This window comes from Adiantum capillus-veneris, chromosome 4, assembly GCF_014529385.1.
Source record: "Adiantum capillus-veneris isolate H3 chromosome 4, ASM1452938v2, whole genome shotgun sequence".
Lineage (NCBI taxonomy): Eukaryota > Viridiplantae > Streptophyta > Polypodiopsida > Polypodiales > Pteridaceae > Adiantum > Adiantum capillus-veneris.
In genome coordinates, this window is record NC_140934.1 from 2,304,033 (window position 1) to 2,322,481 (window position 18,449).

General features: G+C 45.1%; 3 protein-coding genes across 12 annotated transcripts in view; 2 read left to right on the forward strand and 1 right to left on the reverse strand.

Annotated features, from left to right (window-relative positions):
* The window catches only part of LOC147458616 (phosphatidylinositol 4-phosphate 5-kinase 1-like), a 59,075-nt gene extending 45,645 nt beyond the window's left edge, over positions 1-13,430 (reverse strand). The window contains exons 1-6 of one of the 9 annotated variants that reach the window (XM_086510072.1): positions 13,229-13,430; positions 11,820-12,277; positions 11,111-11,311; positions 8,401-9,774; positions 8,133-8,306; positions 7,476-7,646 (exon numbers count right to left, since the gene is read on the reverse strand). In XM_086510072.1, coding sequence (XP_086366198.1) covers positions 7,476-7,646; positions 8,133-8,306; positions 8,401-9,584 — 1,529 coding nt within the window. In that variant the 5' untranslated portion in view covers positions 9,585-9,774; positions 11,111-11,311; positions 11,820-12,277; positions 13,229-13,430. Of the gene's footprint in view, positions 1-7,475; positions 7,647-8,132; positions 8,307-8,400; positions 9,775-10,032; positions 10,279-10,355; positions 10,450-11,083; positions 11,312-11,427; positions 11,756-11,819; positions 12,387-13,228 lie in introns of those variants that run through there. The other 8 variants (XM_086510074.1, XM_086510073.1, XM_086510076.1 and 5 more) reach the window with 8 other exon arrangements.
* Positions 13,431-13,500: 70 nt separating this feature from the next.
* On the forward strand, positions 13,501-15,187 carry LOC147458617 (uncharacterized). 2 transcript variants are annotated; one of them, XM_086510083.1, is made up of 3 exons: positions 13,501-13,582; positions 14,126-14,242; positions 14,726-15,187. In XM_086510083.1, the coding sequence occupies exons 1-3, from the start codon at positions 13,501-13,503 to the stop codon at positions 15,172-15,174; spliced, it is 648 nt and encodes a 215-aa protein (XP_086366209.1). In that variant the 3' UTR covers positions 15,175-15,187. The 2 variants fall into 2 exon arrangements, 1 of the variants encoding a protein (XP_086366209.1); XR_015187761.1 differs by lacking the exons at positions 13,501-13,582; positions 14,726-15,187 and adding an exon at positions 13,659-13,935 and having other exon boundaries at positions 14,126-14,243.
* Positions 15,188-15,397: 210 nt separating this feature from the next.
* LOC147458618 (uncharacterized) lies at positions 15,398-16,139 on the forward strand. The gene is made up of 2 exons (XM_086510082.1): positions 15,398-15,546; positions 15,645-16,139. The coding sequence occupies exons 1-2, from the start codon at positions 15,408-15,410 to the stop codon at positions 16,055-16,057; spliced, it is 552 nt and encodes a 183-aa protein (XP_086366208.1). The 5' UTR covers positions 15,398-15,407; the 3' UTR covers positions 16,058-16,139.
* Positions 16,140-18,449: the final 2,310 nt, after the last annotated feature.

The window sequence follows — 18,449 nt, forward strand, 5'->3', positions numbered from 1 at the left end:
TTAAGAACCAAGAACCCAAGTTCCTCGTGAACTTTAGAACCCACGACTTCCGAATGATCATCACTCGAAGCGGAATGGATACTTCGCTTGGAAGTGATGAGCATGAGAGAGGCGAAGAAGAATTTTCCCCACCATGACGTTTTTCCGACCCTTTTCCACCTACAACACCGATTGCACTAACTCCTATGGAGGCTTTCGACAAGAGGATGATGGACAAGAAGTTAGAACGCGAAGCACGAAAAGCAGAAAGAGACGCAGAAAGCAAAGCCTACAAAGAAGACATGGCAGCCATCGAGCGTAAGTACCAAGAAAGAAGGGCAGCCATAGAAGCAAAATTTTATCGCGAGAACAAAGCACAAATGTAAGAGTTATTGCGACTCTTTACTCAAGCTCAGGCACAGATGCAACAGAATCGGGAAAAGGAGACTCTCTCAGTCTCTTCTTCTCCAAAGCATGACCCCCAGGATTTGCATGATTGTGTGAAGCATGATGATGATTTGAATGACAATGATAAGCATGATGATTTGGATGCCAATGATTTGCATAATGATTTGGATGACACTGACAAGCATGATGATTTACATGATCAAGATTTGATTTCTTCCAAGCATGATGAGTTGCATGAAGATGATGTGATTGTTCACAAGGATGATGTGTTAGTGGATGCTTTTTCTAGCGCAACTAACCTCGTTGTAGATTCGATCAATCACCAAGAATCGATATTGGCTTCCGAGTCGAGGTCCACAGATCCCCCACAAGAAGATTCGATAGATCCCGCAGAAGCGATCTTGGCTCTCGAGCCTAGGTCCAAAGAACCATCACAGGAAGTATTATGTGTTCGCATGATTGATACGCACGCATTGTTCGAGTGTTTCATTCGTGAAGGTTTCCTGTATTTTAGTCAACATCGTTATGTGATCCCTTTTCCTAGGCATGACATATTGCATGTTGAGCACGTTTCTCTCATGGATGAGCACGCATATATGAGTATTGTTCATGAAAAGCTGAAAAGTTTGTATGTAAGGAAGTCGCATTCCATGTCTCTTCCTTGGCATGACACAGTTTCCGAACGAGCACATGATAGTATGAGCACCAAGCATGAGCATTTCCATTGTGATTTACCACAAATGATTGATTTTGATCTAACAGAAAAGATTCGAGCGCATGGTTTGCATGTGTTTGATGAACGGGTTGTCACTCCTCTATGTTCATCTACATTGCATACACAGTCTTTAGCGAAGACAAGATTTTTTTCCTTCGCTTTACATGGAATGGGTATGTTCATGGTTTTGTGTTGGAAGTGGTTTCAGGAATTTTCAGCAAGAGAGATTCTTGAAGACGAAAGAAGCGGGACTCTAAATGAATTTGAAGCAACGAAGGAGCCCCAAAAGACTTTGTGTCGCTTTCAGCACGGCCCAAATAAGCAAGCGTTGCAGACATTCATGAAGTTCAAGTACCGCACGACCCACACATCAGAGTGGGCCGGCGAAGAATCCCTTCCAGGATTCCGGATGCTCTTGGCGATCTCCCTCGACGCCATAGAGTTCGGTACCATTACCTCACTTTGAAAAGGAGGGGATGTCACGTGACACATCCCAACCCTATGTGTCCGTGGACAAGCTACACGATAGCAAGGTTTCCGTTAGTCAAGTCAGTTTAGATTAGCAGTGATCTGGCACTTTGTGAGTCTATTCGTAGACCGTGCATGCCCAGTCACTTAGCATAGATGCATATCCTCCGGTTGCAAACAGCATGATCATCATTATTCCCTTCAGATTCCACCACAGTCAGTTTGGGGATTTTTCAAGTGACTTTATCCCATTTTCCCTATTTTTGACATTTTTCACTTATTTATTAAGTGACTTTTGTTGGGTAGTCAGTAGGGCAAATTGGGTAAGTTAATATATAAGCAACCCAAAGATAGCACTCCACAACAGAAGAGGCAGCGGGAGCTCCACGCTCAACAGGGAACTTCTCAACAGACCCCCCCAAGAGACCTAGCGTTTTTGCTTCACAAGCCTAAAGCTAGCGTTTTGGATCAGATCAGCCTTGGCGTGTTGGTGCACAACAGATCAGCCCCGGCACCATTGCTACACAGCAGATCAGCCTAGCGTTTTTGCATTTGCAGAACCCCGGCGACAGAAGGACCAATTCAGCCCCTGGCGTTTTTATATTTCAGCAGCAGATAAGGACCGACAATTTTCACCTAAAGGGTAGCAGATTCAGCCCGGATAGACCATCAGTTTTCGGCCTAAATAAACCTAAATTTTCAGCCCTAAACCTGCAGATTTTCAGCATCAAAGACCCACAAAAAAGAGCCCACAAATCTGCCCAGCGTTTTTGGTTTTCAGCCTTAGCGACAGCAGATGCTCAGCGTTTTCAGCAAGCCTCAGCAGCAGACGGTTCATCCCTAGTTGCTGCAGATGCTCCCCCATTTTCAGCCATAAAAACGCAGCCAAAACAGTCATTTTCAGCCACTGAAACAGTCCCGAAATTGAGCGATTAGAAGATCCCAGATTTCAGCCATCAAGTCGTCGTCGTCATCACCGTCGTTGTCATCGGCATAGTCCCATTGCATCAGTCCATTGCATACGCAAGGTACACCTTCGTGCAATCAAAGATTAGACCACTCGCGCCGACGAGAGTGGGGCCTTCGGAGGAGGGTTTTACAACCTCTCGGGTGTCGTATCTCTTCTCTCTCCTTCTCTCAGTCTCATTCACTTGCACGCACAATATCCACTCACTTTGTGTTGTGATCATAGCACTCTCCCCAAGACGGAAGGCTCTCTCCTTCCCTAAGAACTAAAAGGAACCTTGAGCAATAAGGATCACTAATCTTGAGAAAATACAACATTCATTCCGCTGCACCTAACACGCAATGTGGAACCAGTTCTACTATTATCTGCCTTTTCTGCCACGTTTCTCAGCTGATTTAGAACTTTCTAGCCTTTCTTCATCCTGTTCATTCGGTGCCTTGTCAGGTCAATTCGCGGAGATATGCCCAGTTTCCTTACATTCAAAGCACTTCCCCTGCTTTATGTAAAGAGCCCTCTCTTGAGGAGTAAGCTTGGGTCGTGCAATCCTTGTCTTTCTGTTCTGGGTTGCTCTTTCTCTTCCTACTTTCATTTTTCAAAGTCTGTTCAACTCTGTGTCATGATCTCATCTGTGGGGTAGGTCAGACTGCCAGAGTGAATGGCAAAACCCCGTTTCGCATGACTCATCACCTCCTGAATGGAAGCTGACTTTTGTTCTAAGTAGTGATCTCGGATCTCTGTAGGTAGACCCAAGGTAAACCACTCAATCTGTTCCTTGAACGAGATCTTCTTGAATGAAGAGGCGGGTAGAAAATAGCTCCAGAATCTCTCGCAATAAGCGTCCACTATATCCTTCTTGGTCATTCGAAGATGGTTCCAAGCAGTTCGTATCATAGTCACAGGGGACGCCCTTTTTTGGGCTTCTCGTCCTCACTTTTCCGTCCCCACTTGCCGTCTTGCCCTCTTTTTAACACTAAAAATCCATTTGAGCCCCGTTCCCCATTCCGGAATGCGTCCCTATGGTTCGTATATCGCGTTCATACTCTCGAGTCAACCAAGAAGAAATAAAAAGCCTTTTGAATTTCAGCCATTTAATTTGCGTTGTCCTGTTTAATAGAAGCGTGGACCACCAAGTTCGAGCATTCCCCTTGAAGTAAGAGGCAGCTCGGCGAATCTTAGAGTGCTTTGAGTAACGCTCTCCAGAGAAGGCGATGTCAAACTGCTGTGTAAAAGACAAAGCCTTTGAAGCTTCTCTATAACCAGAAAACGTGTCAAATTTAATTGATTGTCCACCTTCCTTAAACTCTTGGACTTTCTTGCTTTTGTCTTCCAAAAAGTCATACTGGTTGGCTTTATAAAAATTCTTCTTCTTTGCATAAAAGATGTTGTCATCCGAGTCCTAACAATCTGAAGACGAGTCCTTCGTAGAATTGTCAACTTCGGGACGAGATTTAGACTTCTTTGCCTTTTTCTTGCTCTTTCCGAAGCTTCGCTTTTGGCCTTTTCTGTCTTCTTTACTCAAGTCAGATGAGCTAGAAGAACTGTCAGAAGAAGAAGAAGAAGCAGAAGAACTGGATACTCCTTCAAATCAAACACGCTTCTTCTGCTTTCTTGCCGATTCAAAAGTAAACTGACGACCCAAATAACCCAGGAAGTCAACGCCTTTCTTCTACTTTTTAGCTTTGTTTTGCACGTCAAAAAGCTAAGCAATTCGTGCATCAACCACCTCTTCTAATTCTTGCTCTGTGTATATCCTGGGAGTAGGAGGTTTCTTGGGTGGTTTTGTGGTCTGCCGCCCATAGCGCGTGCACCTCCTCGAAACAGGTCTTGCTCATATATATTCTGCAAATTTTGGATCCTTCGCAAAATTGAGCATCATCTATGTTGCGTCGCCGATCAATCGTTGACGCTCCATCTCTTCGAGCTCCGCCTGAGTAGGCAGAGACGGGCCATACTCCTCGTATGAATCGTCGTTGTGATCCCTTCCCGCATCTCCGGATGCAGAGGGAGTCGACTAATCTTTGCCTGAAGCCATAAGTACCGCGGAAAAAAATTAGGGATCGGATTTCCCGTAGAAGAGAAATCGATCGTGCTCTGATACCACAGTAACAGACTTGGACACTCCAAGTCAAGAATCAACCGCCACAGCACAAAAAAATACTTCAAAACAGTTCACAGTTCACAATTGATTCAACACTGGCCTAGCGGAGTTCCTGCCTAGAGATATTGGCCCCAAAGACTGACGCCCCTTTCGGTATTTCTTTTTGTATTAATCTATGTTCAAAGTACAAGAGTGCGGGCAGACGCTCACACTCAGACCTTGCGTCCAGATGCTCTGAGTTGTGAGAGGCCTCCTCACATATTTAAAGATTACAAGGGTTGCCAAAAGCAGAGCCCCAAAAGCTGGTAATCAAAAGCTTTTAAAATAAGGCAAAAGCCTTGTACTTTTCACCATCTCTCTCTCTCTCTCTCTCTCTCTCTCTCTCTCTCTCTCTCTCTCTCTCTCTCTCTCTCTCTCTCTCTCTCTCTCGGGAATAAAGCAAACAAAAAGCTCTCTCTCTCTTTCTTCAAATACGTAGCATAAAGCAAAAGAGGCTTCCCTCTCTCTCTCTGAACCCCTTGCATCATAATAAAGCAAAAAGGGCTCTCTCTCTCTCTCTCTCTCTCTCTCTCTCTCTCTCTCTCTCTCTCTCTCTCTCTCTCTCTCTCTCTCCTACTGTAGTGCGTAGAATAAAGCAGGTCCAGAAAGCTGAAATCCGTACGTTGCTGCCACGTCATTTGTCCGTACTACTTTCCGTGAATCACGGCGCAAACTACGGGAGTCCGTACAGCAATGCCACGTCAGCATTCAACGTGATTTTTCCGGGGGCTTCTGCCACTGCAAGAGAGAATGTGTGTGTGTCCGGTCTGGATATGCCACGCACTGGTTTGTGACAGGTGATATTGGAGCGACACTCCGCATGACGGTGCGGGAGAAGAGACGAGATCAAAGGACAGGGGCAAAGGGTAGGAGTTCTATTCAGAGAAGAGTTACAACCGCTTGTGCACATTGTTCGGAGAGATGATGAGGCAAGATACATGTGGGTAACATAGACGGGCAGATTCTTGTTCATTGCTATATGTTACTTTGCCCATTGTTCGGAGAGATGATCAGGAACTATACATGTGGGTAAAATTGAGGGCTGAGACGGGCAGATTCTTGTACATTGCTATATGTAACTTTGCCCCTAGCACATCCGTGTATGCCACACCTAGAGGACAATCCCCTTTCTCGCTATCAGACGAGGACATATGGGAGTTTTCCAAAGATGGTGACATCATGCTTTTGGGGGACTTTAATATATATATATATATACCTACATGAATCCAGGATAAGCCCAGATTCACCCTTGAAGGAAAGTGCAAGGTCTAGACTTTAATGCCCGCACAAGAAACCATCATACAATTTTTTTATGATGATATTGAGAGAGCTAGATACCAATGATATGGGGCTTGATAGACGCTCACAGGATGAGGAGTACACTGTGTACAAGAAATATCTAATGGCAATGGGGGCCTCACATGGATTGGCCATACTTAATGGCCTACAGCTATTTCCCGCATCAGATGGGTTTACTTGGTTCTCACATAGGCATGGGCCCAGCACAGGTAGCTCTACAGGGGGACACATCATGCAGGTAGGTGCAGATGTCGTCATGGTTCCAGATAAATGGCTTCAATATGGACAGGTTACCTCCTTTTCAGTACTCCCTTGATGCACCATCGTTGTCTCTTACAGGGATGGAGATTACTAGACTCATTCACCAGGACTTGACCCAGTTGGACACCAGAGGACATGGATAGAGACGACACAGGCGTTGGGCATGAAGATGGCTTTCTAGAAAGACCATCTTCTTCAACACAGGGATGGGTTTGTGATTCGACCCAGCTATATGGATACACATCTATCTCATGTGTTACGGTGTGCCACTGGTCAGATACGGACATCCTCACACCAGCTTGAGATTGAGACTGGTAGATTCAGAGGGATACCAACAGCCATCAGGATATGCCGCCTATGCCATACGAAGCCAGAGACGGAGATGCATTATATATGTTAGTGTACAGTGTACTACGAGATACGGGGTCGCTTCCACTGTCTATTCAAAGAAGGCTTCGGACCTTTCTCCAGAGTCATGATATATCAGGACCAGAGATGCCTTGGACTGTATCTACTTGAGTTACACACATACAGAGGCAGTCTAATGAGGAGATCTGGAGAGAGACAATCGTAGAGACAGATTACTCATTTCTTCACACCAGACACTAGACAATTAGAGGAGCAGCCACCAGTGCAAAGCTCAGCTCATACTCACTCGCGGTACTCTCATTGATCGAGCATCGGAGCTAGGGAGATCGAGACGCCCACGACTGAGGAGAGGAGCTTCACAGCATCGATGGAGATTACAGCAGAGGATTCGAGCCATACTAGCCCGACATCCAGAATGCATATGAGGATGGACTCATTACCCATTATATCACCCTCTTGTATTGGGCACACACTGTATCAGTGATCACACATACCATACACATTTCCAATCAGTAGCACCTCTGATTTCACTTTATAGTATCCCTCTTTTTTTGTACCCAGACATGGTATCAGATTCCCCAGTTTGTAACAGTTTGGTCTCATAGGTCATTTTGGCCTTTTCGAAGCCGTTAATATATCATTTCATTTTACTCTCTCTTTTGCAGCAAGTAGCTCGGACGTACTTGCCACTGCCACTAAAGCATTATTAACAATCTCACTTTTGCCTTACAAGCAAAAGAGGTTTTTGTTTAGTTGACTTACTCTGAAACAGCTGTATGTGGAAACATAGGCAACCAATGTAAAAGTGCATATAAAACATTTGATCTATGGAGCGATATTATGACTAAGCATGAGTTGCTGAGAAGTAATACCTCACTTTAACTTCTGCCTTTCTCAATGTCTTTATCATGAAGCGGTCATCCTGTGTGAGGTAAAAAAGACACCCACTTTTACCAGGAGAAGGAAGCTCTCGCAATCCTGCAGTTCCACAAATAGATTGACAGTAACTAGCTCCAACGATCTTGGACATTCCACGCAATTGCCTGCAGTATAATAGCTAAGATGGAGATGCAAGAGCAAAAATGATTGCAAATGAAAAATATGACCGATAAGCCAGACAGAGTTGGCAACAGGAGCCAGCTTTTCTTGGCAAGAATTCGATAATAAAGCAATTGGCTTATCTACGTATTTCATCTGGAGCTCAAAAGAAAACACTGCTAGGATACATGATCAGGTTAAATGATTGCACAGACTACGACATTTAGACAATGCAAGGATCTAAAGCTTGCCACAAATTGGGAGATGAGAAAATACAACTTACAGGGACTATACTACCGGAGGTTACGTAAGATACAAGTAGGAAGAATGCATACAAAGTGCATTTGTCAATCCCTGGAAACGAGTACTAAATCTGGTCACAATCCTGTATTGGTTGAAACTACACAGCATTATCATGTTTAAAGAACTTCAGTGCTCAAGTACTGTCTCATGCTTCAAGATGTCACCACTAGCTTTCACATGAAACAAACCTGAAAATGGTCGGACAATAGTCAGTCCATTGAAAATCAGCTATGTCCAGGTAGTCTGTACTATGTTGAGTGCTCCCTTTAGGAAGGTTGACCTTTACCGTTGCTTTGGGTCCAAAATCACCAGGAGAGAGCTTCTTGCCCTGATCTTTCGATGACGCTTCTAGCACAGAGTATCTAAACATGAACCCACCCGTTTATTGAGACTATTCCAGAGAACAAACCCACGAAACTACTCCACAAAGAGACAATGTAAATTTTCTTAGCTTACCTGATTCCCAGCTGCAATGCTGTCACTAGATTGTAGCTTCTGTGGCTTTCATCAACCACCTGGCCGGGTTTTTCTTCATGTCTTGTAGACAACATATCAAAGTCACTCTTTCTTGGACTGATAATATCTACAGCTTGCTCTCTACAAAAGGCGCTTGATCTTCTCTTGTCCAAGGGCTTGTATGCATTGATTGTGTCTTCAAATTTCAGCAGACTTATGGTGCTGTCCATTTTCTGAAGTCTCTCCAGTATCAAAAGGCTTTCTTGCTCTTTGTCAGGAGAAGCAACTGCTGTGAGAGTATGAGGCTGTGCCGACATTACTGAATTCTTCAGGTAGTCATGACAAGAGTGGCAATCTTCTTCTGCAGCCGTAGCACTCTTCGAATCAGACTTACTCTGTTTTAAGCTGTTGATGGGTGCGTCCCCAATGACAGAAGTCGTTTGAAAACTCATGCATGCAGCGGGCATGCTAGCATCATCTGCACTCTTTCTTCCAGGTGAGAAATACCTACCAGGCCCAACCTTCAGACCTTCCTTCCAAGTACCCATGTATACACTACCATCTGCCCATGTATAGACACCATGGCCATCTGCCAAACCATTCAGCCATTGTCCATCATAACTATCTCCGCCTGCCCATGTGAGAACCCCTATTCCAGACATCAAACCCTTTCTCCATTCCCCACAATATTCGCTGCCATCGTTCCAAAGATAGTGTCCTTGCCCTTCGGGCATGTCCCACTTCCATGAGCCCTCGTACACATCCCCAGTCACATACTTTTTTTCCCCAAAGCCATGTTTCTTATTTAGAATCCAGTTCCCATCATACACTGTCCCATCTGCACCTGTATATGTACCCACCCCATGCAGATTGCCATCCAAGACCTCACCTTTGTAGCATGCATCAGAGGACCATAGCATTTTGCACGTACCACCTGGGCACTGAAATTTTACGCAGCATTCCGAATACTGATCCGTCAAAAATTCAACATCACTTAATCTGTGATTACCAGAGTCTTGCTTGTCAGCAGGCTCTTGCAATGCAGCAGAACCTTTCTTACTCCCAAGAGACAATGGCTGAAACAGAGCTCCTTGTTGTATTTGTAGGTAGCCACAATGGTCATCATCCTCATCATCTGCGTGGGCAACAGGCCCAGACATGCAGAAAAGGCCGCCAGGTGCCATGAAGCTCTCCTTGATTAGCTGTCGTCCTCCTTAAACAAGAGTGAGCTCAAAGGAAGAAAGAATTCTATCTTTACTCAGTAATATACCATGTTACTTGAATGTCTACTGCCAAACAGCCAGCACGTTGTCTTGAGACCACGGTTGCCTACAGTATACCATTTAGCTTGATTTTGACACTGTCATCTCCACGCTGGGTATCAAATTAATTTCATCAGTGTGATCATCAAAATTCTCTCTCTCTCTCTCTCTCTCTCTCTCTCTCTCTCTCTCTCTCTCTCTGTGTGTGTGTGTGTGTGTGTGTGTTGGGGGGGGGGGGGGGGGGGGGGGGGGGGCGCGCGCGCGCGCATTAGTGAATACGGGACGATAGCAACTTGCAAGAGGCCTCTCTCTTCCCCTCTCCATTAGTGAATACGGGAAGATAGCAAGAGGCCAATGCGCTAATGATTACCTCATAATTTTCATCATACCGAGCCGTCCACTCTTGTCTTAAAGAATCTCTCTCTCAAATGAAGAAATACAGACTACACAGTGACACACACAAACGCAGTGTCACGCACAATCAAGAAATGGGATTATGGGATACAGAAAGAGGCTAAGAGCATTGCCATTTGCAGCGGCAGGAAGGAAAAGGCTAGTAGTATGAAGGCGGAACCTCCCTACACGTAGAGAGTTGCATGAAACAGTGAATGTGAAAATTCCAGCATTAAATGTGAAAGAACGTTACTAGCATGGTACTGTTAGGCTGATATATGTACATGATGTACATTGTACCTCCCCGATTCCCGAATACCAGAGAGAAGTTGGACATTCTCATTCCGGCATTTAAGTCAACAGAAAGCTCCGCATGCATCGAGATGACAGCCACAGGAGTCAGGACTCGGGACATTTCAAAGCGCAGTGCACAAACAAATAGACACTCCCCGCCCCTTGTTTTGGGGGGGGGGGGGGGGGGGGGGGGGGGGGGGTGTGTGCTTTTCCTACAAGGTTTACACACGTGACACATACGAGTGCTCACTAGAGCAAACAGGAGACCCAATGGCCCCACAGCCTAGGTAATACCGTATCACACACAAAATACAGCTTACAACACTGCTAATCCGTTTAAACACAAAAACACAGACATAGACATAGGCACATATCGTTGCACCACCCAATATGGGTGAGCGTCCGCCCATGTGTGTAACATACCCACTCGCAGTGCCGTACATGTTCCATACGCTCAGGGCCTTCAGCTACTCTAATAACAATTTGTTTTGTTAATCGGGAAAGGAAAACTTTCTCCTAGCTGCTGAATGCATGTCTTCAAAATGCAGGCCAGAGAATCCTTCAAAGATCAGAGTACAGAAACAACTTCACCAAATTTGCATCTCTCTCTCTCTCTCTCTCTCTCTCTCACACACACACACACACACACACGAGCGCGCGCGACCCAAAAGGCATAGCCGTGGCCGCGTAAACACACACATTGTAAAGAGCAGGGACAAGGAAGAGACAGGTACATGAATGAGGGCGGGAGGTAGGCTCACATGTTTTCTGTTGTGATGGGATGCATATCGTCTTTAACTGCAGCAGCAGGAGGTTGCAGCCCATGCCCATGCCCACTCTTGCAAGTTTCTTTGTGTCTAATTGCGTGTCCCCTAACTGGCCTTCTCCACCTCATTCCCATCTCGATCTCCATCTCCAAACTCTTTATTTAAATGCAGAGGTGATCATCGGTATCGAAACGGCTGTTGTGGACAAAACGTTTTCTATCAGTCCTGCTCATTTTAATTCTACCCAGATTTTCGTTTCAAACTCAACAAAATAGCAAACAAGACACACATTCGCCTAAAAATAAACCCACAATTAAATGCGCCTCAAATGCAGCAATAATTTGCTTTGTAAACGAATAATTACGGTGCAGAGTGCTAGACTGATGCAAGAGAGATGGCCCTACTAGACAAAACAATCGCTTCAATTTAGAAGGCATAGCTTAATTTAGTCACAAAAAACTAAAGTTGGGCTTGGCCGTCCAAAATTCCAAAATGCAAAGTTGCAAACAAATTTGTGAGCGCCCAAATCGAGAGAATCTTCAAAGCTCTCTCGATCACCGTCTCTTCTTTTTCATCAAATAAAAACACAACAGCTCGCATTGAGTCTTTTTCGAAAGCAGATTCCATTAGTCCTACAGAAGGGCAGATTGGGGTAATAATTTACACACACACGCACGTATCTAATTAGGGGGCCGGGGCTTACTTCGCTCTTATCTGCACGTGGGCAGAAGTGTGTCTCTTTCTTCCCCACATGAAAGCGCAGGAGTTCAGCAGCAACGAGAGCTACAGTGCCAGATTGATTATGAAAAGTAGGAAGAAAAGGAACCTAAGTTTGAGATTCTTTGAATAGATTTGCGCTTTGTCATCAGCTGGTGATGGGTACTGCACTTTGCTTGCATTTGGAAATTGGGGACCACAGAGAGTCTGCGGAAGGGAGGGGGTCGAGAGAGAGAGACACCGAGGGAGAGATTTGTCATCAGCATTATCATAAGGGGGCCAGCTTTGAATTGGCAGCTTGTGACCTATGTCACCATGTTGTGTGTGTGTGTGTGGGGATATGCACTGCTCCCTCCAAAAATTTTGAAGTTTCTTGACTTTTTGGTGTTTTCAAGCTTTGCTTGGCTTTTCCTCTGCCTAACTTTTGAGCTTCTCCTCAATTTCCTGCAAGGCAAAAGACAAAGCTAGCCTTTTTCTAAATATCCCACATTCCACGCACATGGAAATTTTAATCATTGGCATGACTTGTTAATCTCGGAAAAAGATCTGGTTTTCTCCAGCTCTAGCTGGGTAGGGCCCAACAAGTTGGCATTTTTGGCTTCATGAGAACCTTTTTTAATCCCCAGTGCCCCATTCCTAAGAGAAGTTCATGTGAGATCTTCATGCTCCATGGGTTGGATACTTTGCTTTGTTGCAAAGCCATGCGTATGCGCAGATGTGCAAGGCAAAAACAAACGTGGCATTTGGGCGTCGCTTGACTACAATAATTGGAAATTAAAGGTAATGCATCAAGCAAACTAGCCCGATCTGATTCAATCTGCAGCTGATGATGCGATTGGGCATGCTGGGAGAGATAATCAACAAATATTATTTATTTATCATGACCACCATCAGCCATGTTTTGATGCTGGAAGGAGATGTAAATTATTGCTTAAAGCTTGCACATGACCGCACTGGGGCCTAAATTAAGACTCCACAACTCCATTCAAATAATATATGAGGCAGATTGTGAAGTTTTAGCATCCGCATAGCTTTCAAACTTCATGCATAAACAAAGCAACAGCTGATCCTCAGCATGACGCCAACTGGAAACTGCCAGGCTTTTTTCCCTTTCAAAGAAATTGCAAAAAGTACAGATCAAATCATCAATCATCCAAATTTCCAATGCAACAGATTTATGTAATTACAAAGCTAGTACTATAAAAATGCAGTGCAGTTTGTCGAAGGCTGAGAGTGGGAGGGGAGGGGAGGGGAGGGAGCCAAGACACGTGGAGGGTGAGGCTTTTTTTCCCAATTTGGGTCTCTCTCTCTCTCTCTCTCTCTCTCTCTCTCTCTCTCTCTCGCGCGCGCGCGCTCTCGCAGGCTCGCGTCCTCTAGCAGAAACTGAAGGTCGACCTCTATTCCTGCGTTTCCCCACTGAGCAGGTTGGCATCGAAGGCTGAGTCGGCAATCCTGTTTGTAGCTGCGTGGGCTCCGTCGAAAGCAAGCAGGGGGCAGAGCAGCGCTCATTGTAGAGGCGAGCTGCAGATGCACCAAGGGGAGGGAGGTGGGGGAGGCAGGCCGCACGACGAGACAGGGCCAGGACCAGGGCGAGGGAGTGTTCTCTCTCTCTCTCTCTCTCTCTCTCTCTCTCTCTCTCCGCAGGGAAGAGCTCCTCCAGTCATGCGATGAGCGCGCGGGAGGTGGGGGAAGGGAAGGAGGTGCCTGGCAAGCCGCACGGCGAGACGGGGCAGGAGCAAGGCGAGGGAGGTGTGTGAGCCGGAGGGGGTCGAGGAGACGGGTGGGGGAGGGAGGTGCGATTTGTTTTTCAAAGGGGGTTGGGAGAGAGAATATTGGGACAGGATCTCGAAAAAAAACGAATTTCTTTACTAGCGAACCATTAGGAGCCATTAAGAGCCGGGTCCCGCTAGGGACTTATAAAATTAGTAGTATAAATTTAAAAGCCTTCAAAAGAGGTCACGCTGATTTAGTAAGATTACGCCTAAATACTCGCAATGCAATTCATTTTGCCTTTTTCGCCAGGATTTCGAATAGCCAACGAATCAAAAGTCGCCAGGGACTGATCGTAGTCGTCACAGCTACCGCCTGACCGCCACTAGCAGGTATTGCTTCAACAGAATCGTGCACTCTCTCTCTCTCTCTATCTCTCTATCTCTCTCTCTCTCTCTCTCTCTCTCTCTCTCTCTCTCTCTCTCTCTCTCTCTCTCTCTCTCTCTCTGTGTGTGTGTGTGTGTGTGTGTCTCTGGCAGTCTCTGCTTCTACAGAAAGCGCTGATTTTGGTCGCAATCGAAGGTGGTTTCGTTGGTAGCACACTACAAACGCGATGCCAGAGCTCCCCTTCTGCAGAATTTCACCCCATCAAGACTCACCTCACCAACATGGCACAAGGAAGCAATGGGCGATCACCAGGTCTGCCTCTCGCATCTCATATGTGTTTTGGTTTGGTTCTCCCTTGCTCCTCCAATTAATTATGCCTCACATATGGTGTCAGTACCAGTCCCAGTCCATGCTGTGCCATTCATTTGTGACAGCCTGAGCCCGGATGGATTGGAATAGTCCATATAGAAACGCTGGAACAGATTTTTTGTCATGTATTTTCAAGATAAAAAGTATTGTCTTCATCATCCTACTGTTTCGCGGTGCTTTGCTACATTTCATTTTTGCATTGGTCTGCCATTCATTTGTGAAAGCCTAAGCTCGGATTCAATGGCATAATCCACGTGTTATTTTGACATTACAGAATTGCTTTGACAAATTTTGTCCTTCCATGAATACGGGTTTACGGTTGCTCTCCTCTCAATTTGTTTTGAGCTGTCGAGGAACAATTTTCCATGTTGTGATGGGGAGGTCTGCCTCTTTTGATTTGGACTGGTTAAATTGTTGTGGGTGCAGGATCCTTTTTTCCCCCCTTCATGTTTGTGGATTCGCCCATCGTCACTGGTCCCCCACGGCCGAGAGAGCCAGCACATGCTCAGTATGGGTCTGTATCAACCAATTCGCAACAGTTCAACCCTCTTATTGCTCCACCAAGCCAGCACAACTTGCAAGCAATGATTGATTCTCAGGAAGTTGTCTATGACTCGCAACCTTCTACCGACTTTGCTTTTGACCTCAACTCTGAAGATCCGTCCCCAATGACTTTATCAATTGTCAATCCGAGGACACCCATGCTAAGCTCTCCCTTGCTGGCCAAAGGAAGTCCTGGAGTTCAGGCAAGCAATGCACCTACTCCGCCTGCACAGGTTCCGGTTCCGAAGCGCAGAGGACGGCCCCAACAAGCACTCAAACAAAGGAGAAGTCTTCTACTGGGCGTTTCCATTGGGACATTCGAAATACAATAGTTCTGATTGAGTCAAAAAAGCAGTATGATGACAAGAGATTTCATGCAGTGATAGCTGAAAAGTCAAAGACTATTGAGGAACAATGGGAAGACATCATCGCCTTGTGCGCTCAACGCCACTTCCATGTTGATTGGAAGACCGCATACGAGAAGTGGCGTCGCCTGTATTAGAGCTACAAGGATATAAGCGATTGGGAAAGAAATCCTCCATCGGGCAAGAGCAGCTACTGGGCCATGTCACCAAGAGAGAGGGCAATTGAGAAAAAATTCACGCATAACAATTTTGAAGCTGAATTGTTTGAATTGATGGAAAGATGCATGGGCTATGATCCAGTGTTGGAGCCCCCAGCTTCAGTCATGGATACTTCAAATGGTATGTCAACGGCCTTTCTTGTTATCTATTCATCTCTTTCAAAAAATTAGTTATTCAAAACAGATTTTTGCTACTAAAACAAATGTGTTATCATGCAGTGACCTCTGGAAGACAAGATGCTCCAGCTACACCTGCCAGTGCGGCTGCATCTCCTCACACATCACCCTCTATGGATGCACCCGAGGAGAACTCTACATTTGATAGGACCCCTACAAATGGTGGAGTGCCCAAGAAAGCTCGACGGAGAACACACATGCTGGATGTGGGGTTGCAGGAAGCTACAAAGGACATGACGAAGGTCATGGAGGAGGCGGAACATGGAAGAAGGGCAAGACATGGGGATTCATTGCAAGTGGCAAAACCTGTTCGTCAACGCTATGGATGGCATCTCCAATGCACTATCCAAGATAGTGGACAAAATATAGATCTCACGAGCAGGTTACGAGAGAAATGCTCAGCAGTAATAGGACCCACATTCTTGATGTCAATAAATCTTTCATTCTGTAACTGATGCCCCTGATTTGGGTGAAGCTACTCTGATTTCATTAATCGTTTCGTATTGTAACTGATGTCCCTGATTTGGGTGATCCTAATCTAATTGTTTTGAATGTCATTGATTACGGTGTTTGAAGGTTGTGTTTGAATGTACAAACTTGAAATGGCTCATGTTGTAGTGCTGTATTGCTTGTAAGTCTACTGCCACACCATTGTATATGTCCCATTGCCACACGCCACGACCGACGCTTCAAGATCTTTAATCTAGAAATTGGATATGTAGCCGGATCCTTACTTTCTAATGTCTCCCTCATGCAAGAAGTGTGAAGCCGGGTGCACATTTCAATGCCTTAGACAATGTATTGAAGCACAAGAAGGAGGATTTTGTTCTGCATTGCCTCAACAAAGAGTTATGGAACCTATGAAGCTCAACCCTCAGGCAGTATCCAATAGTTGTGGTTTGTCTGCAAATCTGAGCAAAGTGGGTATGCTACCAAAACAAGAGGTTTTGCCTCAGTCCAATTTTAAGTTGACAATAGGCAACGAGGCCAAATGGTAAGTCAGGTTTTAATGGCATACAGAGCAGAGAAACATTGGGAATTTGGGATCATGCATATTGTGCTTGAGGTTTGTAATTTTTCTGTCAGATCGCCCGCTTCTTGATGCCATTTTGGAAGCAATGTAGTTTGCATACAGTTTAGAAGCAGCTATATTATTAGGCATCAACACTAGTAGGGAGATATTGTGGTTATACATCTTGGTGTGCTTGATTATCCTTGCTCTCCCTTCTAGATCATGTGCCCTTGGTTGGACATGCCACATGCATCATCTGCTACATCTATTGTCTTTCTATCCGTTCTTGGCTACCGTCTTTTGTATCAAGAAATCAATGAGTTGTATTTCTCCATCAAGAGGTTTGAGTCTTGAGTGTAGCTGAAGCTCTAACATGTGAAAGGTGTATAGCTTTCCTACAGCATTCATCTGCCATATTGCACCTAAATCTAATCTATTTGTAGTGATCAAACTTGGGTTTTCTTTTCCTGGACACTACAGAGCCTTCTATAGTAGCATCAAAATCTAGCTCTAGACCCATGATGCTGATGCCTTCTCATGATGGCATATTAACGTGCCCTTGTATGCATGCACACAGGTGGACCTAGTTGGAGGATACTACGATGCAGGTTTACAATGTCAAGTTTGGCTTGCCAATGGCTTTCACTATGACAATGCTGTCTTGGAGTGCGATTGAGTATGGGGTACAGATTGCTTCAACCGGACAATTGGGGTACACTCTTGAAGCTATTAAGTGGGGAACTGAACATTTCTTTGTAACAAAATTCACCTGAAAACAAAACCCCTTTTTCCAAAGCTTGCAAAACCTTAGTTATTCCTATGGTTGACATTTTTGACCTGCCCCAAACCGGTATACTCCCACACCATTGTATATGTCCGCTCGCATCGGTGTTCAAAGAGTAGAATTCGAATCTGCAGGCACAGCACATTAATCGGAGCAACATCAAGAGGCAAAATCAGTACCTGTCCTAAAATTGAAGAACTATATTACTATTTTTCTGCACCTCAATGCATTTACTGGTGAAAAGACATAGAAATATAATCCTTGCTATAGAGACGCAGAAGTGAGATTAAAGACCGAGCTTCAAATTGAGCTCAAAGCAGTGTTCCACTTCCACGAATTACTCAAAGAGAATATCAGATGTAGACAAATAGTCTCTTGCAAGTTGCTTTGTACATTCATACAGAAGGAAATGGAAGACGCTTTAGAAATGAGACAACTTATGGAGCATCATTGTCTCGCTTCATACGCATTGCATGTCTATATATTCCATCAGTTCACTTCTGATCTTCTCTCCTTCCAATGTATCCAAAAGGTCAGCTCTCTCCGCTTGAACAAAGTGATTGTCCACCAAAGGGTCGTTCATGTCGAAAGCTCCTTGATCCATGTTTGTTGGCTCATCATTTATGGTCATGAGCAGGTTATGTAGTATGCAACAGGCATGTATCACTGATGGCAGTGTCGCCAAGTTAGGTGACCGTATGGTCCCCCCCAAAAGCTTCCATGTCTCCTTCAATCGGTCAAAAGCTCTCTCTGCGACCATTCTAGTTGAAGACTGCATGAAGTTGAATTTTTTATGCTGTGTGGATGTCAACATCGCCCTCGGGAAGGGAATCATCATCCACTTCAGAAGCACATAACCACCATCTGCCACAATGTACTTTGGTATAGACAAGTCAAGGAATCGAAATGCTGCCCCTGATAACCGCTCTCCTGATTGAGCCATCGTGTAGAAGCCATTGTTCCGCAAGATTCTCTTATCATTGCATGAACCCGGCCAACCGATATTGACATCCGTAAAACGCATCTTGTGGTCCACAATGCCTTGCATTAT